This window comes from Toxotes jaculatrix, chromosome 15 (assembly GCF_017976425.1).
Source record: "Toxotes jaculatrix isolate fToxJac2 chromosome 15, fToxJac2.pri, whole genome shotgun sequence".
Taxonomy (NCBI): domain Eukaryota; kingdom Metazoa; phylum Chordata; class Actinopteri; family Toxotidae; genus Toxotes; species Toxotes jaculatrix.
Window position 1 is genome coordinate 16,277,311 of NC_054408.1, and position 25,733 is coordinate 16,303,043.

At 41.4% G+C, this 25,733-nt stretch overlaps 1 protein-coding gene across 5 annotated transcripts in view; it reads left to right on the plus strand.

The window, feature by feature from the left end:
* Window positions 1–313: 313 nt before the first annotated feature.
* epha3 (eph receptor A3) overlaps window positions 314–25,733 on the plus strand; it is a 98,058-nt gene continuing 72,638 nt past the window's right edge. For 3 of the 5 annotated variants that reach the window (XM_041056555.1, XM_041056556.1, XM_041056552.1), the window contains exons 1-4: window positions 314–466; window positions 8,521–8,585; window positions 16,734–16,745; window positions 17,679–18,339. In XM_041056555.1, the coding sequence (XP_040912489.1) occupies window positions 373–466; window positions 8,521–8,585; window positions 16,734–16,745; window positions 17,679–18,339 (832 nt within the window). In that variant the 5' untranslated portion in view covers window positions 314–372. The remainder of the gene's footprint in view (window positions 467–8,520; window positions 8,586–16,733; window positions 16,746–17,678; window positions 18,340–25,733) is intronic. The other 2 variants (XM_041056553.1, XM_041056554.1) reach the window with 1 other exon arrangement.

The following is a 25,733-nucleotide window of genomic DNA, read 5'->3' on the forward strand; positions in this document are numbered from 1 at the left end:
GCAGTAGTAGGTCACAGGAGCATATGGTGTTACTCTTATGTTCCCAGATAGATTTCTAATATTTCTCTTAGCCTCTGCTCTCTGTTTTAGTGATTCAAATTACAGTTTTGGATAGACTCGGGCTGTAAAATATGCTGAATAAGCTGAGTTTGTCATTCACGTCAAGAAGACGCCCGTGGTACCGGATCTAAACTGACCTGTGGTGAACTTGCCGGCTGTGTTGTGCTGTCTGTCAGACTCTATAGGACCCAGCGGAAAACTGCTCCAACCGGAGGGAGACGGAGCAAGAGAGAGGGAGAACGCTGAGTGGAGAGAAGACGCTCTCAGATCAGTCAGTGGCTTCATGGAGTTATGTACCTCTGATCCGCCGCCATGGATTGCAATCCGCGATCACTCCTTTTCATTTTACCTCTTTTATTGTCCTGCGTTATCCCTGCGTTTACCGTCATCTATCCCCCCAATGAAGGTAAGGGAACTCTCGGGCTGCGGACATGTGTGTGTTTACAGTATGTGTTGCTGCGCGTGTGAATGGTGCGCTACGGCACATGTCGGGGCCAGTGCTGTGCGCTCGCCGCTGACTTGCTAGTGTCCAAAATTTTAGTCATAACAATGACAAGATGATCCAAAGCGCATGAAGGTGACACCGAAGATCAGTGAGAGCCGGGATCTGATCACCAACAGGCAATAATTAGATATTAAACTTGGAAAATAGACCCAAAACAGACAAGGTAACCTAATTTCGGATAATCTCGCGAAAAAAAGGGGGTTAATAGTTGTTTAAATTGGAATGAACTGAGCGATGGCGCGGCAGTTTCCAAAGCGCCCATTGCGGAGTTATTACGGGGCGAAAAGATGTAAAGAAACTCTGCTGTCTGTGTTTCCACCAGAGGTTCGTGTTGATCTGTTTTATCCAGGAATCCATTTGGGGTAGACGCCCCAGTTAGACTCACAGTCGCACCGATTTAAAGGCAATAAATAGAGGATGAACACAGTCTCATAGTGCGTAAAAACGCGGATAGATTTTTTTTTTTTTTTTGACCTAAAAAAAACAAAACAAAGCTGTTCACTTGTATGCGTCTGTGGGGTTACTGTAAGCTGTCCATCTTGCAAGTCACGTAAAGACTGTGTTTTATAATAGATACAGGCTTGTTAAATGCAGTGTTTCATTAAAAGGACGGCAGTGCAGACGACTTAAATTCACTCATTTCCAGTGCAAGTTTCGCTCACTTCTTTATTTCGAAGCCTGGCAGAATAAGGCAGACACCGGTGTCTGCCTTATTCTGCTCTCAGCGCAGTCGCTTCTTCACACATGTGAAACAAGTGAAACGTTCTCCTCATACACTTGGAGATTTGCTTAACTTTCTTTACATTTTCTAAAACATTTCCACTTCTGTTTTTTTTTTACGTCCCATAAAAACGACCTGAGGTCAAAGTGTTTTGTAGCGGGCTGAAGGTGAAGGTTAAAACTGCACACGGGGAAAATACATTTGAGTGAAGATTTGGACATGGTTTGGGGTGGGGATCAGTTTCCCTGTAAAAATATTCTAACGAATAAATAAAATACTTACTGTACAGTAGCCTATATGAATACACCGAAAGTTTCCTAATTCTCAAATGGTACTTCACGTGAATTAATAAGGAAGAAACCAACGCAGACATGCGCGATTTAAACCTTAACACATACAAAGTAATTAAATGAATCTGAGCGAGCCTTTGGTGGGCGTAATCTGCTCTACGGTAATTAAATGTTCGGATGCAGACAAGAGAAGTGCGAAACGCGCAAAAGCATGTTTCTGGTCCTTCTGCAGTCCACGTAGAGAACTAAGAAAGTAAGTGCGTGAGTAACTAACTGATCCTGGTAGTGTAGGATGAGTCTGGAAAGTTTTTGCTTTATAGGCCGCATCAAAAAGAGCAGTCCTGAACTAATAGAGACGCCTGAGCCCAAAAGAAAGCATCGATTGTGTTGTTTCCGTTGAGTTTATTATAACCCACATTGATGAGGACTCCTGTAACCGAAAGGACTAATAACCAGACCACTGTTTTTTTTTCTTTTTATTTGTGAACCTGAATTCAATTCCCTCCTAAACTTACGAGTTACTTTGAAAAGCTTAAATTCAAATCCACTTTTCCTGTCCTCTGAATGGAAAGGTTCGTTTGATGTATATGAACTTGTTTACAGTTTTGTCTTTTTGTGCTCCACATCCTGTGACAGTAAACTGTAGTCCTGCTGCTCTCCGCCTAGTTATTAATGCAGTGCACGAGATCAGGGGGTTTAATTTATGATATGAAGGCATCCGTCGGAAACTGGGAGGAAAAAAGGTTAAATTCCGTGAAAAACAGAATAGTGGGTGACTGGATCAAGGTCATAAAAAGTTTCTTAGGGCAGAGGCACCATGTGCAGTAGGCCTGGTTTCAGTGAATGACAATAAAGTCTCTGAATCTGAAACCAGGCCTACTGCACATAGTGCCTCTGCCCTAAGAAACGTTTTTTTTTTTTTTATACTCGAGATTTAAGTAGTTTACTGTGAATTAAGGCTGATGGACAGAGAGGATCAGCACTGAAAAAGAAGCAAGACCACAGAAAATACACATTACACTAACACAATATACAGTAGTCTCCTGGTAAGAGTGTGTGTGCGTGTGTGTGTGTGTGTGTTTGAGAGCGTGTCAGCGAGAGAAAACTGGGCGAGTTTATGTGTGAGAGAGAGAGAAAGAGGGGGGAAAGGAGAGAGAGGGAGGGAGAGGGATAAATCCTCCGACCGGTTTACAAGTTAGTAGGAACAGCAAAAGTACAAAATGTCAATAAGATAAATAAACAATCAGACAATTCACCTTTCCAACAAATAAATGTACCAACCAGAGAGTGTCAGTATCGAGCCGCTCCGTTTCTATAGGAGGATTCAAATTTATACAGCCCTATCGAAAATATAGATTTACAAGAGAAGGATACACATCACACTTTGAATTAGCAGAGAGCTGATTCTCTCCCACGGATAAAAATGGTTAACAGTGTTGATGTAAATGAGTCGTTCCTGCGTTGTGGTGGGGCTTAGACTGCAGTTGCCAAGTCACGATGAAAAAGAACAGGTCGTGGTATTAATTGTTACCTACAGAATACATAATAGTGCTACAGAATACATAATAGGAATAACGAAGAAGAAGAAAAAACAAACTAATAAAAAGTTACCACCAACTCACGGATCAGTTCTACAGGTGCATTTCTCCTGATGGAACAAAGTAAATAAACGGACACTGTAACTTGTAAGTACACCTATAGTTGCCTATGTGGTTCTTTGACTTACGGAAAGTACCAGATACGGAACTGATTCTCTTATTGGTTTTTAAAAGTCACTAAGCATTGCCAGTGGAGTAGGTCTGTGTGTTCTTTTTAAAAATATATATAATCATATTTATACTCAGACGCAGTGACAACCCTGATAAATCACGAAATCTGACACCTTTTTTTCCTTTTCACCCCTTTTTAATATAATTATTATTATTATTCATGGGGATTTACTTGTGCTTTTCGGTTGGTCAACGTTCACATGAGTGAAGAATAAAGCAAGTTATAGGAGCAGGCTGCTGCTGATCAAATCTATCCTGCAAACGCGCAGCAGATTACGCAGGAACACTGAGAGCTGACCAGAAATGTGTGTCTGTGAACTTTAAAATCGATGGAGATAAAATAAACTTTTGTAAATTCGTTAACAGGTTACTGGAGTTTATATCAAAGCGATCAGTAAATTAGGAAATGAAACACAGGTCTCATTAATCGCAGATCTGTAATTTGATAAATACATTCATTACTCGGTAAGTAAAGACAAAAACAAATGGAAAACAAATCTCAACTTTAACAGGACGATGGCAAACTTATGTTATTATTATATTATTTCCCTCCACATTTATAAGGAGACCAGATGTCTAGTTATATTTCTTTCAGTCTTCTGGCCCATCTCGGCACCGAGCCTCGACCAACATTTTTTTTAATAATAGCATTTACTGTGTGGCTTTCGCAATGATCCTGTGTAAAACTTTTGGAAAAAAGTTGAAGGAAATAGTGAGAAAATCCCTGAGAATATCGTCTAGTGGCGCAGATTCGTTTCAACTTTGTTTTTTGCCGCCCCCTCCACGTTTAATTTAGAAAAAACATACAAACAAAGGTGTTAGCTGTGGTGCGGCAGTGTGTCCCTGTGCGTGGTGTGACGTTGGCCTCTCTGCGGGGCGTCGGGAGGCCTCTGATATTTTTAGCCGGCGGTAGGGAGGCTTGGCCCCGAGGAGCCTGGCGCAGCAGTCCCGCTGGGACGAATGGGCGTTTGTGAGCGATGGTACCTTTCAGAGGCGCTGGAAATGTGCTTACACATGCCCCTACTTTAAATATAACCGCCTTTCTCTACATGTACTGTAGGCCTATATTTGCGTGTATGTCTTGACCAAACATTGAGCTGAAGATGGAAAGCGGCATCCTCATTTTAACAGCAGGTGGTTTAAGCTCTAGAGTTTTGATAAAGATAAGGTTTCGTGTGTTCCTGTGTTAGTACCTGTAGGTTTGTGGGTGGAGATATAAGATTGTAGAGTATGTATGCAGGTTTTCTGTATGCCCTTATGTGAGTGTTAAAGTCAGTGTGCATGTAAGAGGTATAAGAATAGAAGAAAGAAAGAAAGAAAGGAACGAAGAAAGAAAGAAAGAAAGAGGAATGGGGGCAGAGGGGTTGGGCAAGCAGCAGCTACATCAGACAGAGCGACTCTGCACTTGAATAATTCATAATGGGAGGTGAACGCTTCACCCTTTAACACAGACACAAGTCGCCTTGCTTTGCCTGCACTGCGGCCTGCCAACCTTCACATGCACAGAGCCAGGCTGCAAAGACAAAGCCCCATCCACTTTGCTCACGATTAGATGGAAGGTATTAGAAGAGAATGCACATGTGTCTGTTCTGTTCTATTCTATGCCAGCATCTCTGACTGACAGCTTCTCCCTCCACTCATCCAACATTTTAATTGTGTCTCTGGCAGAGGATTAAGTCTCTGTGTACATCTGCTGGGAACCAGTTTCTTTCATTGTGTTTTACTGGGGGTGTGTTAGTGAGCGGCAGAGAGTGAGGGAGAAATTACGAGACTATTGATTTAAAGTTTGCACCAGACAGTCATAATGGTTAACTTAGCCATTAAATTATGAGAATATAGACATCAAAATAGGCACCCCGTGGATCTTTGCTCCAGTGTTTCCTGTTAAAATTTCAACAAATATTATGCCAAGCGATACTAGGTTACTAGAAAATGTAAAAATGAGAATTAATGCCACATGGCAACCGTATTTGCGAAGCTGCTCTTTGGCTTTACTGGCTGGATGGTACAATATCCCATCAGTTTATCATAAATACTTGCAGGGCATTCTGGTTTGCCTGCGGCGTTGTGTCTTCCACTTCCGTTTTGTTGGGGTCGGCTGATGTGTGTGGGATGGGGAGCCTATCTATGTGTTATATATTGATTCACCTGTTTCCACCTCTGTGATGTTTCGCTCCTTCCCAGACGGGCTGGCTCAGTTTGCTATTAATACTCCTAGTTCCCGTTTAGAGGCACTCCCTGATGGGGCAGGGGCTATTTGCTTGGCTGGCGCTAGCTTGCTAACTGACTGTGTGTGTGTGTGTGTGTGAGTGAGAGAGAAAGAGAGCGAGAGCGAGTAAGAAAGACTAACCGCAAATGTTTGTGTTGGGCTTATTTTGTGCCCACTTGAGTGCGCATGTGCATGTTTTTGTGAGCATCAGAGTGTATGCATCCAGTATATGTGGGTGTGTAAATGCTTTTCCTTTTGAATGCGTATCTGTGTGCATCATTTGAGTTCATATACGTATCTCAATGTGTATTTACTCCTCTTATTTTTCGGATGATGTTACGTCCTTTGGTGTGATTCTGTGTTTCTTTCTGTGCACACAGTCTGAGTATTTATGTGTGTATTTGTGAGTGTGTGCTTGTGTGCATGTGTGGGTGCTGATTTCCCCAGCCAAGTGCAGCTGGAGGGGGCTTTTTCCTCCTGCGATATGAGAGCCATCTAATTTTCTGCTCTCAAATTCCCCCGCTCGGCTCAATTTGTGAGTGGTGGGCTCGGCTTGTTGAGAAATGTAAATTGGAAGCAATGGCCCTGGATGCTGAGCTGCTATTATCTGACATGAACAGATAGCTTCATTAGACTCTAATAGGAATGTGTCTACTGCCACTCAACTGGCTGAGAGGCTTAGCATGGCTGCAGCTCAGGTGTGCCTCGATTTAGTAGCTTTTTGATCCTGGAATTTGATAATAAGTGTGTGTGTGTGTGTGTGTGTGTTCCTTTCTCTACTTCCCTTTCTGGCTCTTTTTTTTTCTTGCCAGGCTGGCTGATAGTTATCAGAGACTTGCCTGAAGAAATTGGTGATTCAATCTCAACCCTTATTCTGGTGTGAAACAACAGGTAGTTCATAGAGCAGCAAAATCACTTCTCTCTGCAAATTTAGTTTTTGTCTCTCATGAAGAGTAAAATATCTTGACTAAAATAGTTTTCAGAGTGCCGCATCAGTCTTTCGTGACCCACAAGCACTCTCTGTGACTATCTTAGGACATGTGTACTTTGAATGGAACAATAGAGGGAGACTGTATATTCATATTTTCACAGTGAATAGAGTTACAGCTGCAGGGCTGTGTTTTGCTGTGTATGTGTGTGATTTCTTGGGCAAGTGTGTGTGTGTCGTGAGCTGTGGACTGGTTTGCTCTCAGCAGGACGAGGAGAAAGAGGCTGAGTCAGTTTCAGTTTCAGGTTCTAACTAAAAAGGAGAGCCTTGTGGAACAGTGAAGCCTGATTATTTATCCTCTGCTTTTTTCACGCAGGCCACTTAGTGTGCGCGTTTGTAATAACAGCATGTAAACTCATTTCCATGTGTGTGTTTTTTTTTCCATTGAATGAAAACAGATTAATTACTTAATAATTCTTTCTGAGATCATTCTTTTATATATGTGTGCCCAAAATGAGGCTTTGGAAAAAATGTTTCATAAAGTTTGATCAGTTTTTTTGCTCAGTAATAAAAATATGATGTTAAAAAAAAAAAAAAAAAACATGCTTACCGTGGTTGTATCAGTTTTCTCACTCTTCAGCCCACTGGGTTTATCTGTTATTCACACACTTTATCTCTCATTCACACTAAAATATCACCATATTAATTTTCTCAGTTATCCGTTTGAGAAACATAATGAAAAAGGATTAAACATAAATTAGACATAAAAAGTGTTATTTAGTTATTTAAATATTTCATACTTATTTTCATTAGTCTATTGTAGCTACATGAGTGCTTTACTTTCTGTTATTTTCCTAGAAATGAATGTACTCACAAGCTGTAATAGTTTATTGTCTCTTATTTGTGTTTCTAACCACTGCAGAAGAAGTGAGAGAATCTATAGAGCATAAGGCTGCCTCCACATTCCCCACTCATGGCCCATCTGTCAGTATGTCATGGCCCATACTGACAGGTGTATTCGATGACAATCATTCACACCACAGCCATGTGTATATACTAAGAATAGAAGATGTTGTAGCTTATTTTTCTGTGCAAGAGGAAGATACTGTATGTCAGAGTTGATTTCTCTGACATGTGCACACCATGGGTTGGTAAGCACAATCCGTTCACGTGGGCGCTGCGCTGTCCACTGTGTGCTTCAGATTTTTGGCCTGAGGAGGTGGGCAATGAAGGTACAATTACCAGTATGTCGTGACACTGAAATTATACACCTTCAGTACTGACGTGGCTGCTGCTTTGGCACCATAAAGTTCACCATATGAAACCCCTTTTGCTACACCCAAAGTGTCAACTTGCACCATCGTGCTAATAGAGTTCCTTGTCTTATTTTGTTCTCTGTCAAATTCTGTCTATTAGACATGAATTTTCCCTTCGGCTGCTTGGTTTCTGTTTGAAAAGGGTGAATTCTTGGCCGGACACACACATAAAATTACATTCATTATAAAAGGATTTTGCTTTCAGAGTGGCCAATTGAGTTTCTGACCACCTCTGAAACTGGTAATTGCATCCAAATCTACATTTGATGCTGTTTTGCTTTAACTGGTTACAGTCCAGTCACCATAGGTGTTCGTGTGGCTACATGGAATTGGGCGGGGGGGAGTCAGATGGGTCAGAAGCATGAGTCTTTGAAATTAAACACTTCTTGTGATTTTTGAAATGTTGGTTTGACTTTAGATCCGCACCTCTTCAGAATATCTGTGGTGCAGCCAGTTTGCCCAACTAGCTTCTGCTTTGATGCTTTACATTGCAAGACAAGACAGCTAGCTCTCACTGTTGGTTAACTTAGGATATGTGTCGTGTGTGTGTGTGTGTGTGTGTGTGTGTGTGGCAGCTGAGTAAATAGAGTCATGATCAGTGCTTGAGGTTGGTGATCCCTCCTGTGGGATTAGATAAGGGCTAATTGGGGCTAACAAGGACTAGACACTCATATGTTCTCTTTGTTTTCCCTCTCTCTTTCTCTTTCTCTTTCTCACCACAGTCAACCTGTTAGACTCTAAAGCAAGCCAGGGGGAGTTAGGATGGATTTCCTACCCATCGCACGGGGTGAGTATTTTCTACTTCTGTATTTACCCGCATCATGTTTTAATATGCTTACATTTGGTAGACAGATCCACCAACATGAACTTGATGTGGGCTTTAGTCCCACACCACACGAAATCAGGATTTTCAAACTCCTGTGGTTCTCATTATGTCATGTTAACCCAATCAGCCAAGTGCGGATTAACCCACTTTTCTTTAGACATTTTTTGTCCATTCTCCATCTCACAGGTTAAAGGTTAAGCATTCGGGGCTTGCCATATGGTCAAGATGCTTAAGGGAAAATGAACTGCGTGCATGTGCGGGCATTTGTGTATTTCAGTGTGCGTGTGTTTAAAGAAAGATTAAGGCATTAAAGGATTTTAGGTTGTTGGCACAAAAGCATCCACATAAGAATGTCGATAAGCTTAGACCCTTTTTAGTAAATATCACATCAACGACAAAGATAGCATTTTACGGAAGTTGCATGTAAACACTGTAATTCCATTGTTGAGATTTCACTTGTTAATCCATTTGTTCTTAATTGACAATGTGCACCACCTCATTCTGTCTGTCACACACGCTTTAAAACAGCTTTTAGTCTTATGTTCCAACTTTGCCTCACTAAAAAAAAAAAAAAAAAATTAAAATTAGTTAATTCCTCATCCAAATTTGGGCTTATGGGATCTGATGTGCTACTTTTATTCATTACCCACTTTGCAATTTAGACAATCTAATTAGTCATTTTAAGTTTAGTCTTTTAGTTTTTGTGCTGCAATTCTCTAACTTTTTCAACCACGAGAACTATACAGCTTTCATGAAAACTAACCAGCAACATTGTGGCATCATCGCCCCATGCTTATGGAAATAATTTCGGTGGCCTCATCTATCAGCCGCTCTCTGCTACCAAAGTCCCTCCAGTGGGCTCTCACTCAGTGTTTATTTGTCTAACTAGTTAGACTACTGTGCCCCGGGGCTGGCCACACTGACACACACATACGTGCACACACACAGCTCACTTCCTCGTTTTTCCTTTATTAAGTGTTAGAATTACTCCTTGGCAGTGGCTTAAGGTAATCCAGTCATTTGTTCCGTGGAGCTGCCAAACCTTGTTTCCCTCGGCCGTATACAGTGCTGGCACCCTCAAGAGTTTCTTCATGAGGTTGAACCACAATGAAAAAATGACCCAAAGGAAAAACTGCAGGCTGTTTAAAATACATTTAGTCCAAAGACAATTGCAGGTTACAAGACAATCGCGTGACCAATTGAACGGAGAGATTGATGTTGTGCTGATAGAAGTTTTTCACATGTGAGCAAGCAGGAAAATGCATGCCGATATCGGGGACTTGATCCAGCACTGGACTTTGGAATGTGTGTTGGAGACTAGGCAGTGTGTACAGCAAGGTCTGCTTTATTTCAAGTTATTTGCTTTGAACAAGTTCAGAAGAAAAGTGTGTGTTTGTACAGTTCATAAAAATGCTGCAGGAAAGGGAACGAATGTCACTTTTAAATGAAAATTACTCCAGAGAGAAAGAAAGAAGATAGTAGAGGATCAAAAAGAGGGAGACAGAAAGAGAGAGAGGCAAAAGGGATGGAGAGAGAGGAAGAACGAGAAGGAACAGGAGAGAGGGAAGGACAGGAAGGGATGAGAGAGAGACACAGAGAGAAAGATATTGCTGATGATCAAGTCCTCAAGGTGAATCATCTTGTAATTACTCACGTCATCTACTGACTGCGCTCCGATAAGCAGCCTGCCCTGTGAGACTGCTGCTCACAAATGATTTCTCATAATGTGGCAGTGGCACTGAGCCCTCACACACACACACCCACACACACACACACACACACACACATACACAAACAGTCATTCACATTGATGGAGAGGCCACTGCTATTGGCCCACCGAGACACAACGTGCTCCGGTCAGAACAAATTAAGAGCTTAGGCTCCCCAGGATGTTCACTCTGGAGCTACTAACCAATGAGTTTGTATGTGTGTGCATGTGCATGCGTGAGTGTGTGTGATCCAGATATACTTTTATCTGTCTGGGAGGCAGGCTGATTGCTGAGCAGTGTCCAGGGGGCTTAGCCCCTTCACAAGACTAAAGAGTGTTAAAGATTACATTCTTGCGTGCTTTGAAAGCATTCTTCAGCAACAAACCAACACCCCAGACACTGGCTCTGCATACAAAATAGAATTAATGGGCACATACAAAGTGAAGTCCATTTTTCATATGACCCATCAGGGGATACAATGGCATTCCTGTTTTTGCCAGGACTGTTGTGTGTTGACTCGATTGTCTAAAGAAAGTAAAGTTTTTTGCTTACACACAGAACACGCTTACACACTTGTTATTTACAATTTGATATGTTCAACTGAAACACTAAAATATGAAAATATTTTAAACATTAAAAGTCAGTTCTAAACTCCATGTATTTTGCAACATTTACAAAAATAGTTTTTTGATGCTTGAACTTAGATGTTTGTCAGATTTCATTTTTAAAAAAAAAAAAATTTATTTTATAGGAAAAATTCGTAGTATATGAAGTCAGTGGGACTGCTTAATCGGCATCCTAAGAAAAAAAAGATATACAGCAAAATTTCTTCCCTGTTATTATTTTTACATGTTTAGGCTTATACTCTCCACAGGATTGTGTAAGTCTTTTATAAGCTAACAATGGCATTGACTGAACCTTTGTGTCACAGTGAACAAGCTTGACATGTATAGAAAGAAGCCAGCGCTCACACTTACAAATACTGTCAGGAATAATGAGAAATATTTAGTACGCACACGCCCACATGCACGTTCACATCTCACATTCCAGTTCTCAGGTCTGGAGGGTGGGGGCATGTGTAATGGCATGGCTTTTTATATTTTGGACCAGTTCCACCACTTCAGTCAGCCAACTTTTTTTTTCTTTTTTTTTTGCTCTTAGAGTAGACTGCTGTTTCAACGTCTTTAGTCACCCAAGGGCTCTTAAAGCCCCTCGTGCTCTGCTGCCACCCCATCTGTGAAATCAGCCTGACCAGCATACGCTGCCCCCCCCACCCCCCCAGAAAAGAGAGAGAGAGAGAGAGACAGAGAGAGTACAGAGAAAAGTCCATCCATAAACGAGGATTAACAGGGCAAGGCAAGGGACCAGAGAGGAGGAAGGGGATAAAATGTATAAAGAGTATAAGGCATATGATATTTGCTTTCTACTTGCTAAGACCATCTGATACAAACCCTCTGACTGACAACAAACATACACCAATTTATAGAAAAACAAGCCCTTTGGTACAAGGAATACATCCAAATTGTACATTATTATTATTATTATTATTATTATTATTATTATTATTAAGCAAAAACAATTAAAAATACTAGACCTTAACATTATTAAAAAACCTAAGCAAATCTACATCTATCTGGAAAATATACCCACAGTATTGTGGATGTACTGTATACAGTATGTTGTCCTCAGGGGTTAACTGAAAATACATAGAAGTAAATGAATGAATTTCTAACAGACTCAAGCTGGCCAAAGGTCTTAAAAAAGAAAAGAAAAGAAAAGAATAAAATAAAACAGGGGGAATTACAGCACTCACATCCTCCTTATTCAGCTTTGTTTGAATATACACAGAATCGGTAGGCTCTCTGGTTTCCATCATCCTTCAGCAATTGCTGTTGATGTGTCCTTGAGCAAAGCATAAACAAGGATTAGCACGGCACGACTCAGGGCTCTTAAAAAACAGGAGGAATGAGGAATGAGGAAGATGAGGAGGTATGAAGTGTGTATTCAGGTTTCTCTTTGGTAAGACCGGCTGATGAAATGTCCTATGACTGATATGCTGCAGTTGTCGTGTCTGTGGCCCCTGTGACCTCCATGGAGCCCAAATCGTAAGCTGGCTCCACACTTGCTGTGTACCCCCCCTCCACCCCACCTTCCAGCTGTAGAGGTATAATGGACAGTTGTACATACAACTATATATGTGAGCTCTGTTTCTTGATTTTTATTATAAAGCCCCATTTTGTAGAAGTCCAAAAGAATTGCATTGTTTGGTTTAAAAATAAAAATATAAATGCAAAAAATCTCTGATTTTGATTATGATGTCTACAATATAGAACCTATATAATATGTCTCTTTTGTTTTGTTTTTGCAAACTATTTTTGTAGTCATTGTAACACTGTAGATTTGGCATTCATTCCTATCCCAAATGAACTGCTGATTGAGTGACATCACTTAAATGGAGTTCAGTAGGGCAGAAACATAAAATTGGTTGTAACCAAAACCCCAACACTGACCCATTCCACAAAAAAAAAAGCCCTTATTGTTAACCTTTGGAATAGAGGATGCACTTTCTCAATCTTGTTTCCTAAAACACAATTAGTCTGGGCCTAAATGCATTGATACCCTATACTTGTCCATATACTGGTCCATTAACTCCCATTGACCTTCATGTCTTTGAAGTGGGTGAACTGGCATGCTGACTCTGTGATTCTGAGACGTGCCTGTTGCAGTAGTTTTAATGTCTTGGGCGGATCAAGTTACCACACTCCATTTTACTGTCTCTGTAGCTGCCTCACCTACCTACAGCACAGATCAGAGAGGCCAGGGGCAAGATCACACCAAACTGTGCCCTGGCTGTGACCATCAGGGGTTGGGGGGGTCAGAGGTCACGAGGACTGGTGTAGGGTCCTAGTGTTGTTATATATCAATTAGAGGGCAGGGAGAGGTGAGTTATGCCCCCCTGGAGAGAAACAAGGGGATGCCTGCTCATTTTAGGCTTTTTATTTACCCTGGTTGACACACAAACAGTTCTACACATTCACTGTGGGAGTTGCCTCTGCTGGCAGTTGAGTTTCCAGACACCAGATATTGCAGAAAGCGAGAAGTAGTAGTTTTAAAGATGGTGGCTCCGGATTAAATAAAACCCTTAAATGTAATCTAGAATTTTGCAGAATCGTCCACCACCGCCTTTCCTATCTGTCAACAAGGATGCTTGTGAAATAAGTAATCAGAACATACCAGAACTCTGATCTTGTGTCTGTGGTTGGACACCTCTTTCCAGAAGTGGCTGTTGAGACTCGTTGATGCTGCAATACACTTCCCCAGAACTATACTGTAGAGAGTGTCACACTCTGCTTACTAATCCACATCCAGATGTGGAGATAGGTAATGATGTTAAGGCATTCTCCCTTTATTTCCTCACCCACGCTTTCTCCTTGTCAAGTGAAGGACAGATAAAACAAGCCTTGGCTAAACTAACCCAGAGAAGTGATTCAAGGTTGAAGGACTTAATCCATATGATGTAATGTTTGGTGATGGAGGTGAGAAGGGTAACTCCATGTAACAGATGCTATCCTCCAGAGCTGGATTCTCATATCATGGCAGAGGTCTCATTTACTTTGGCAGAGACTTACTCAAGTCGAGTCATCTTCTCTGGAATAGGATACAGCATACCTAACACAAGCACACACGCCTACACATACACATGCAGACACAGACACATGCACACACCTGGGTTTGATTTTGAACTCTGTGTGTTTGTGTTCAGCAAACTTCAGACCCCTCCCAAAGACAGCTGAAATGCAGAGACTCATCACTCGCAGTCGCTGTAGATTTAACTCAGTTTGCATCATTGTGAGAAGCACATATAGGAATAAGAAGACCGCATAAAGACCGCAGCTCACACATACATTTGCATACAAAGACTAAGTAGTATACACACACACACACACACACTCACAAACACAAATGCAAACACATAACATGTTCAAAGAAAACAGGAGAGTAATTTGAACACTGGCCATATTCCTTTTCCACATTTGCTTATTTGGTATATATATGGTACATGCGTAGCATACATACTTAGTCTACACTGAAACACACACATGCATGCCCTCCACCTCTAGGCCACTTTATCAGGGTAATGACAAACTAAATGTGGCACAATGAAATATAACAATAAGTGGAGAGTGGAGAGAGTCGGCACAATCCAGTGCAGATACTTAAATCTGCTTCACTCACATTAGCTCATCCTCTTAAGTTTTTCATTAGATCCTTGATAGGTTACAGAGATAAAGATAACAAGCCACAAAGGCAACCAGCTTTAAAAGTAGCATTTTTCAGCTGTAATGTTGAATTAATTTTTCACATTTTTACATGACCAAATTGATATTTTCCATTAATGTGTGATAGTATAAAGAGAAGCAGTAAATTGTAATCATACTGGACATTTTCTCAGAGAGGCAGAAGGTGCTGATAAACTACCATGCACTTCAGAAGCTTTATTTACTAATATAATTTACTGAGTTCATTTTAACCAACTGTGACAAGGAAGTGGTACGTTCTTGTGCAAAGTTTGCACCCAAGGTTAGGTTAAGACCACTAAATATGTTTGGTCAAGGTGAGGGAAAAGATTGTGGTTTTGGTTAAATATAGAAAAAGTAAAAATGTCAGTGTTCACTTGTTCAGGATCTAACCAAGACCACAATCTTTCCATAATTTTCTTCAACATCTCAAACATTACCATGAAAGTGTTAATTGTGCTTTTTTTGCTGCAATACCACAAGCATTTATTGCAGGGAGAACAAATGAAAAACAAACATTTTGCAACTTTACAGGCATTCATTTAAAAGTTCATGATGTTTCTCATTATGTTGTAAAAATTCATGCAACATTACGTTTTTCTCAAAGCTTACTCGCTGCTGTGAATTAGTAGTACATAAATCTGAATTCTATGAGACAGAGTTGCAACAAAAGGTATGCTTTAATGTACTTCCACTGTTCTAAGCACACAATTCAACTTTGTGTGTCACCTTCGCTGACATGAGTGGCCTATTTTCATGTATTTTTGGACCAAATCTGAACCTTTCTTTTTCCTTATATAGAATGTTAGCAGGTAATATTAAAAAGTTAGATCCCTGATTGTGCTGTTCTCAGTCCTGGAAGAGAGGCATACAGAGTTTAACTATGACAAAGTAGAATATATTTAAAGCTGAAGTGGGCTGGGATACATTCTTTTCATTATGTTCATGTAGGTGCATTGTCTTATCAAACATAATGTCAGCTGAACCATTAATCTTCGTGGCAGATCTTGTCTTCCCTTTCTGTTGTGTCAGTCTGTCAGCGTAGCTTTTTGCATGTCATCACATCATTTTTATACTTACATTTAAAGTTAAGCTATTACACTTGTAAGTAAAGCGAGGTGAAATGTTAAGTTCTGCTTCACCTCTCTATATTTGGCCCCACTCACTTCTGTCTACTTAGCCCTGTTATTGTTAGACCTATAGAGAGCTTGGCCCACACTCTGATGAATGAGGTGACGCCAAGGAAAGCATGACGGGGGAGACTAAACACCAATGGAATCTCTCCCCTCAAGTTTCCTCTCACTTTGTCTCTCCCTCCTCCTCCTCCTTCCTTTTGCTGTTTTTCAGCTCTGTCTCTTCCATTTTGACCACTTTTCTTTCCCTCTTCCTCATTCTCTCCCCCTCTCTGGGGTGTTTCATTAACTTTACTGGGAGATGAAAAGCAAGTGGCCATCCTTCAGCCTGAGAGCTCCTTGAAACACCGGACGCTCATAGATATGCTTTACTCCCACACTCCCACACACACAAACACACACACACACACACACACAGGCGCACAAAAGCATGTAATAGAGAACCTAGACTTTCTTAGCTCGTCATTAATTTCTGTGTTCAGGCTGAAAGCACCTGCTGTGTCTGCCTGCTATGGGACTTTAAACACTTCACATGAGCCTTATGTGAATGTACATGTGTGTGTGGGTTTATGTTTCCATTAATTCTTGTGCGAAAAGAGCGTTAATTCAGTTTCCACTTACCCAGAAATCCTTTCTCTCTCTGTCTCTCTCTCTGTCTCTCACTATGAAGAAAGCATTGCTCATTCAGGCGTGCATCCATTCTGAATTTCACGGAGGGGGGGAAAAAAAATAGAAAAAAGCATCAATTTACACATTTACGCCCGTTCTTCGTTCTAATGACTGTCATTTTAACCACAATGAGCCCAGTGTTTCAGGTGTTTGCCCATTCATCATTGCTCTGATTCAGTGTTGATCTGCCTGGACAGCGAAGCCAAAGCGTATGATCAATGAGTCTTCCCGCTGTGCTGAATTCAAAAGGAATGACCCCGCTCTCTTTTTCTCCTCTCCTCTCTCATTGCTTTCTCCCAGTGGAGGGAAAATGTAAGATAGACACGAACGTTCCTGGTATACTCTCACATCTGTCTATACTTCGTAGTTTCTTTTGTTTTATAGTGGATTGAGCACGTTTCCTTTAGTAGCAGTAGTACTGTGATGCAAATAACCAAGACTGCAGCTTGAACGTCCTCACTTGTAGAGAAAAACATGTTAGTATAAGGGTGGAAAAAAAAACGCTATGAGATTTTGTTAATATTTAACAGCAATTAAGCAGCTTCACACAAATTTAGTAGGCTACAGATGGGAGATCACACTTCATGGGTTTTCTCTGAGATATTTTCACGGAGCCCTAATCTAGAAAATTTGGCTAAGGCAGCAAGTTTGCTTTTAATTAATTTAAGTAATTTACAAGAGATCTGGTAGTGTGATTTTTCACCCTTAAGTGTTTATTAGATGCTTAGTATTCAGCAAGAGTGAATCTGAATCTAAATAATTCATCTGTAAATGCTTACAGGGTGGATATAACTTTATTTTTTCTCTCTGCTATCCTCCCCTCTTTTCCTCGTGTTCCTCCTTCTCTGACTCCAAATTCCCTCTTTCCTATTCCTTCCTCTTCTACTTTCCTCTAATTTCTTTTCTCGCCTTTCTTGTCACCTAAAACATCCATCTTTTTTCACACTCTTGTTCTCTGTCTGACTTGTTTTTCCACTCTTCACATCTTTTTAATCGCTTTCTTTTTCCTCTCCTTCTATGCTTTCTTCGCCTTCACCCTCCTCTCATTTCTTAAATTTCCTGTTTTGCTCTTACAACTGCCTGCTTCTTTGACAATCCCTTGCTGTGCTTCTCTCTCTTCTTCTCCCTGTTTTCCCTTGAATCTGCCCTCTTTATTTCTCCTGTATTTGGTTCTCTCTCTCTCTGGTCTGTGGCTCCTACTTTCTGTCTCTCTCTTCCACCTCTCCTTCTCTCTATCTTTTTCAGTGGGAAGAGATCAGTGGGGTGGATGAGCACTACACTCCCATCAGGACCTTCCAGGTCTGCAACGTGATGGAGTACAGTCAGAACAACTGGCTTCGCACCAACTGGATCCCTCGCCAGTCAGCCCAGAAGATCTACGTGGAGCTCAAGTTCACCCTGAGGGACTGCAACTCCATCCCATTGGTCCTGGGCACCTGCAAGGAGACCTTCAACCTCCTCTACCTGGAGACAGACGACGACCAGGGCAGTCACTTCAGAGAGCACCAATTCTCTAAGATCGACACCATCGCTGCCGATGAGAGTTTCACCCAAATGGACCTCGGCGATCGCATCCTCAAGCTTAACACTGAGGTGCGCGAAGTGGGTCCCATGACCAAGAAGGGCTTCTACCTGGCGTTCCAGGACGTGGGCGCCTGTGTAGCTTTAGTTTCAGTGAGGGTTTACTTTAAGAAGTGCCCATACACTGTGAGGAATCTGGCCTCCTTCCCCGATACGGTGCCAATGGACTCCCAGTCGCTGGTGGAGGTCAAAGGCTCATGTGTCAATCACTCCAAGGAGGAGGAGCCTCCGCGAATGTACTGCAGCACAGAGGGGGAGTGGCTCGTGCCTATTGGGAAGTGTCTATGTAACCCAGGGTATGAGGAGAGAAGCAACACCTGCCAAAGTAAGGCCTGTTTTTTTTCAGTTATGCATTTTATCTCTCAACAATTTGCTCACACTTTCCTAGTCATCCACTCATTCTGTTAGCTGTCCAGCTTTCTACATATGTAATGTCTCATTTCTCTTGTACACCTATTTTGTAGTTAAAAGTGCAGCCTGGTTTTCTGTCCTCATGTATAATACTGTGTGGGACACAATGCAAAGTTTGCCAAGGCTGCAGGAGTGCAGTGTTTGATGTGAAGACTCTCACACTTCATAGCTGTCAGCCCAGAACCTTTGATGTCAAATGCCCAACTTTTGTGTATGCATGTGTGTATGTGTATATTTGTGTGTGCATGAACACTCTGCATGTGTGATGCCTTCCAACAAACCCAAAAATCCCAAGAGGGTGGTGGATAAAGCTACAATTGTACAGTTATATTTCCATGCGTGTGTGTGTGTGTGTGTGTGTGTTATGTGTGTTATCCAGGTCTTTGAGCTATAGGTTGCAGTGTTCAGTAGTTCAATAGTAATCATCTCTGTGACACATCATTAGCTATGGGAAGATCTTAACCAGAGAAGCAAAGATGGGACTGATAATGCAGAAGAAAGGAGTGGGCTGGAGTGGATGGTGAATAATGGAATAGTTGTGGTGATTGTTGTGGGTGTTGGTGGAAGCATGAGTGGGTAGATGCTGGAGTCTGGAGATACTCAATCTCACCCCAAAGTCTGTTGTCGCCTCGGAGGTGGTTAAAAATGTCAAAGTATATGTCTGGCTGCCTTTAATTTTCAGTCCATCGTGACTGTTGACTTTCTTTCCATCTGCTACATCATCATCACACATGCTTTGCAAGGGATTTAAGGTTTTGCCAGTTGGTTGTTGGCGAGAACCAAAATGTCAAAATGACTGAAGTCACTGAAGAACTCTGTGGCTCCTGGTTTTACGGAACTGTGTTAGATCTATGGACTGACACGATGCTCTGTGAAACATCCCATACTTGAGGGTTTTACCTGCGGATGCAGACAATTTGTTTATTGATTCCAATTGTCCTTTGACTATCCTTGTTTCTCTCTACATCATTTCATCACTTAGGTACTTTGTCAAAAAACGTGACAACTTTATATCCCCTTTGGGATCAGAGGTTAAATGTCATAATGAGCCTTTCATCTCAGCATATAAGACAGCATCCCAGTCTGTTTTAAAATCATAGTAAATCACACGTATGCAAATTTAAATTTCCTGTGTGTGGCTTCTGTGGCTGGTGTAACAGCTTTCATCAATTACACTTATGCTATTTCGTCAGTGTTTCCCTGCAACGAGAAATTTTGCATCTGTAATGTAGTTTGTCCCACACACCAAGTTTTCATGGTGCTTTGCATTTTTGTAGATAATGTTGCCTTAAATTCATGTTATATTTAAATAGCACAGTGCTTATGGTATGTTACATAAAATGACAATAGCTGCAGTATATGTATTGGCTTACTTCATGCTCCTCTGGTTTGTGCTTCTGTATAGTTTGTTTGACCATGTCAAAGAGAAAACTACTCCCATTGGCTTTGGCAAAGGAGACAGCAGCACCAGCTGCATGTGCCATGAAACCCCACTTTCTTTTTGTTGTGGCAGGATGCTGTGGTCCATGCTGTTCTATATGGGCTCCTCTTTTCTCAGTTTTAGAGAGCTTCTCGCTCTGTTTAAGAACCCAGACACAGCATCTATTTGAAAGCAGCCACCTCTGCACTGCGGCTGGCTTTAAAGCTGAAACAGTGTTGGAAGTTTGAAAAAAAAAAAAAAAAAAAAAACAGCACTCTGTCTTTAGCTCTGGTTATTGTAGCTACTCCCGAATGATTTCATGTTCATCAGCTCTCTCTCCTCTACAGAACCATGCCTAGTGTTAATTAAAGATCAAAGACAGTCTCCCAGGTCAAGCCCCTGCTGTCAGGGCCAAGGGAAGCTCTTTTTTCTGGGGCCGTGGACTCCAGATGAGTCTGTCTTGCTGTCCAGATGGGAGGAGAAACTTTGGAGCAGCTGTCAGATGACAACTTTGTACGTACAAAACGTAAACAGGTTAGGGGAGATGTGAAATTACAGGCAAAAAATGACTGCAAAAACAAGAATTAAAAGGAGAACAGACACTGGGTGCTGAGGACATTAAAGTGGCAGATATATGTCAACTTAATCCAAATTATATTCATAATTTAAATAAACTATTACGTTATAACATCTTATACACTACACAAATACAGAATATTTGGAAGCTTCAGTCCACAAATTGTGTCCTACTCTGCAACAACAAAAGTTGTAGATATCAGAATGGGACATTATGTAGACAAATGGCAGACCCCTGTCCCCCTTCCTACCACCCTCCTTTTGCTTCCTGTCTCTCTGTGAATTGTGTGAATGTTTGGATGTATTTGACAATCTCTTATTAGTTTCAGAGAGGTCTAATGGACTCTAATAAGGTCTTATGTTACCCTGGAGTGGGACAGCTGCACCAACAGGCCCCCTCAGTCCCCGCGTGCAGCCGTCGGGGGCCCCAGCACGCAGCTCGCTCTGCAGGCCCTCCATGTTAACAGATAGATGACTGCATGGGGTTAGGTCACCGTACAGACAGTTAGCGAGAAAGACGAAAACATATTTACAGTGCTACAGCTAAAACAGATAGAAGCAGATGTCTAAACCGTGGTTTGTCAAGTGGTTACACATCACAGTCCCACACACAGACACATACTGAGCCCCAAAACCAATTTGGTAAGATTTTATCCCATGACTTCATATGCAAGAAGTTTGGTTGTTGTTGATTTATTATTAAATTGGCTTCACTTGGGAAGAAAACTGCACATTCTATAATACATTTATATTCAAATGAACTGTAGTGAAATAAAACCGTTGTCCTGGGAGCTGCTTCAGCGACTGCTTGGTGTCCTGAGTAATAATGCTCCATGTTGTTGTTTTACTGAAATAAACAAACATATTAAAATCCAACTAATACCACAAATGAATATTCGAGTGATTAAACATACACGCCCTGTCAGGCAGCCACATTTAGCTAGATTTAAGATGCAGAGTGTTGTGAGAGAGGTGTTTGGATTGAGTGTTGTTGAGTGGCTTCAACTGTTAGCTCTGAGTCAGATGTGGATGGAGCACCTTTGCTGAATATTTCATGCTTTGTTTTCTTTGACAAGATGCCTTGATGCAGCATCTTCCACTTAGCTAAGTCTCTGTTCTGTGTGTGTGTGTGTGTGTGTGTGTGGCTGGGAGTGAGAGAGGAAGAGAAGGAGTATGAGAGCAGTTGCCTTTGTTTATACAGACTCCAAAGTGTGTTTAAGGGCTTTAATAGAGTACACTGCAGTATTAGACTGTCGTTATCTTGCTGGGTTGCGTATGTATGTCTGTGCATGAATGTGTGTGTGTGTGTGTGTGTGTGTGTGTGTGTGTGTGTGTGTGTGTGTGTGTCTGTGTCTGTGTCTGTGTTTGTGTGTATAGCAAGAAATGTTTGTGAAAGGAAGGATGTTTTTTCAGTGGCGCCTTCAAACAAGCACATGAATTTTGTCTGGCTCTGGCAATGGGACGCTATGTATGACCTCCCGTTATGAGAGTGAGTGTGTATGTGTGTGTGTGAGTCTGATGGCTGCAATGTATATGTGTCATTAGGTATTTCACAGGATGCAGTGTATATTGCTGTGAACATGTTTTGATATTTCATCGTTCATGTCAGAGCAGGAGGTGTCATCGGATCTTTTGTCGGGGAGAAAGGCAGCAAGTTTTTCACATTGTACGATGTGAATTCACGCGTCAGTCATCGTCTGGATTACTGTATGTTTTGTGAGCAGGCTTTGGCCTTTCCACAGAGAATGTGGGGCCAGATCTAATCTCGCTAAGTCACTCTTTCATCTGTCATTAGAACAGACTGGAGCAGGTGAACTAACTCCTATCTACCATCAGTGTGAAATTCCTGCAACCCTAATTTGATCCTAAAACAGCAAACGGATGTCTGTCTGTCGAGTTTCTGTGTGTGTGTGTGTGTGTGTGTGCGCGTTTGCATGTGTGCATGTGTGTTTTGCAAGTGCAAGCAGCTGTTCTGTTGTACGTTCAAGGAGAGACCCAGGTTTACATTCTTGCTGGATTTATCAAGACACACAATCCACTTTCTGGTGTTGTAATGCTTATTACAGTTACACATATGCAGTAAATCTGTACACAAAGAAGCAGTGACACACACATGCTGAAGCCTGAGTTGCTAGCCTTGCTTGAAAATAAAATAGAACCCATTCTGACAAGTTTTAAGGCACTCTAATGATTTCTAATCTTTCTGTGCTGATGATACATGTCCTAAAATGATTTGTTTTTGACAACTGCATCGACCTCAGTGTTTCCAAACCGCAGGGCCTTATCCTCCTTGTTTACTTCCTTCACTTCTTCCCTCCCTCCCTCTCCTCTCACCCCGGTGGCTGATGGTCTTGGCCGCTGGTTCAAAGCCCCGCCGCCCATCTCATGTCGAATGTTTTATATCACTCTCCACTCTCTCGCTTAAGTGATTTAGCTGCTGCCCTCATGCACAGACATGCTTGGCTTTCAAGCAGACATGCTGGACTCACAGTATACATCTTTCACTGACTTTGTCACGCAAGCCTACGTCAAGCTGACCAATCAAATACTCAAGGTTAGCTCCTTGAAAATGATTCAGCATCTAGTTTATTATTCAATTTTAAGCAAAGCTCTATTCAGCTTCAACAATGAATCTCATGTCCCTATAATGTCGTTAGGGTTGCTAGTACTGCCAGTCCCCGCAGAATCTCTATCTCTATTTCATCTCATTGTTTTGGCTCGCTGGTCCCTAGCGTGGATGCAAAATGGTGGAGATCCAACGTGGCTGGTGAAGAAACTCATTTAGCATTTAGCTTGCCAAAAGGAACCCGCATACTTATTCAGGAGCGGTCAGACCAAACCAAAGCTAAAATGCCAGTGAATATTGTACTTTCATTCATCACACAGGACTCCAGTGGGATGCTAGAGTTGCTCTTTCTGGTCGATGTGTTTTTGTGAGTTTGTTTTGGAGTCTCTCCATCCTCTATCAAAAATCCCTTAATGCAGTTTAATGTTCATCGCAAAAGATACTGCTGCTATCCAGAGTAAAACTTGAATGTTAAAAATATGAATAATGTTTTGCATTTATATTCAGTGTTTTTCAAGGGATCGAAAGTGGCATTCAAATTTTTTTGTGTGCCATACATGTGACATATGGTGTATGTAGTCTTCCTTTCTGAGAAGAATGCAACTATAGATAGAATTTAACGCTGTAGCTAAAATACTAAAGATTATCAGCATCACTGCTAAACACTTTGGGTTTTTTTCTGCCACAAATATTTAGCTATCAAATACCCATAAGAGCATAAGCTTTTCAGCAACACTGTGGAAGTCCCACAGAAGTTGTGCTTACATTTTCCTTCTTTTTTTCTCATCACCCATATTGTTTTTTGTGCTGTGTTTTTTTGTATATTTTTCTGCCAGACTGTTGAGGCTGAGTGCCGTGAATTCATGGAGCTATTGGCTCCCCTCTGGTCCCTTGGAAGGACTCTGTTTGTTTTTGTTGGCCATTATATAACTGCCCGGCTCTCCACAAGAAGATGTCAGTTCTACACACAAACACACACATACACACGCACACTCACGCACAAGCACATCAAAATTCTCTCTCTCTCTCTCTCTTACACACACACACACACACACACACACATACAGACAGTATTAATCCAGAAACAGGGAGATATACATCACTGCATCTGTGTTTTCCCTCTTTTATTGCCAAATATGTGTTTGCATGTACGGTGCATGTGTTCTTCTGTGTGTGTGCATCGTTATTTATCCAGTTCACTGCATCCTCTGAGCCATTGTTCCTTGTTCCAGCTGCACCCTGCTACGCATCCTATACTATAGTTGCACACATTCATAATGGGAGCTGCGCAGTCTAGCAGAGGATAACAATGGCCTGTTACTGTTGGGCACCTTCGTGGTTGTTTTTGAAAACAGGTGTTACACATATACTTCTGCAGCACACATTTTCAAAACAAAGCCAGGGAATCACATCAGTTCATGCTGACCTGTGTGTAAGTGTGTGCGTTTGTTTGGGTGAATGAAGTGTTATACTGTACATGGCTCTGCTAACACTGGCTTTCCATTGCATCAGTCTCCTCCTCTCTTGTCAGTTTAGCTTAGTGTGGAGGCTTTCTCTGCTGCAGGCTTTTGGCTGTGTGCTGCCTGGTATTTAGCCTTTTTGGAGCTGAAAAGGAGCGAAGAGGCTGGAAGAAAGGACAAGGCCTGGATTGAGTGCTCCAGTGAGAAAGGTCTTGATTCATGATGGTAACACTGGGCAAAATTAGCGAAATCTAAAAATATATGCACATCTTTCCATTTCTTTCTCGTTAAATCACTTCCCAACGAGCAAAGGCACATATGTAAGCTTATGCAAATCAAAATCAGTAAAAATAAACTCTCTCCTAAACAGTGTCAGCTGAGTACTTTCTCCAGAGAGATTCATTGGCAGAAACTTTTTTTTTTTTAAATTTATTTAGGATTTCATGTGACAGGAGTCCACACTTAAGACATAACCTCATCACCTCCCATATGCCAAGTTGCATTTGATCTTGCTCTGTTTACCCTCTTTTATTGACTTTGAAAGGCAGGGAAAAACGGAAACCATGCACTCACATGCAAAATTGTGCATGCACTAATGTATGATTTATTGTGTTCAGAGGTGAATCCTCAGTTCAAACATGTGTTTGTGTTATTGCATTTTCCTTCATACTGTTTCCATTGCTGCTCAAATTTTGAGCACCTCCAGTACTATTTGACTTTTTGAGGATCTTCCATAACCTTGATGTGCAAAATAAAACGGAGCTAATTAAAGCATGCTGAGGAGCCCACAGCAATCACGCTGAGTCCCACTCCACAACACAGCAGCCAGGAGGGAAATCTGACTGGAGGGAGGGAAAAAGAGAGACAGAGAAAGAGAGAGAGAGAGAGAGAGAGAGAGAGAGAGAGAAAAGAGAGATGATGAGCATAGCGTTAATTAGAGACACCATTCAGCTTTAGTCCAAAGGCAGAAATTACTCAGTAAGCAAGGAAAGTCAGCACTGATCTTGTATATGCTTATATAATGTGTTCTTATATAGTATACATAGTAGTATATATATCTGAGTGTGTTTGTGTCCTTGTTTGTATGTGCATGAGAAAGACGAAGAGCCAGAGTGCGCATTTACATGCTCAGCCATTGCTAAACAAGAAAACTGAAATATTAGCATGAGCATACAGTGTGTCTGTGTCTCAGTTCCTATTAAATCAACATCACTTCCTTATCTCTGTGTGCACTCATGTACTGTATTGATGCGGTGTCTATGTGATGTATGTGATGTATGTATGTG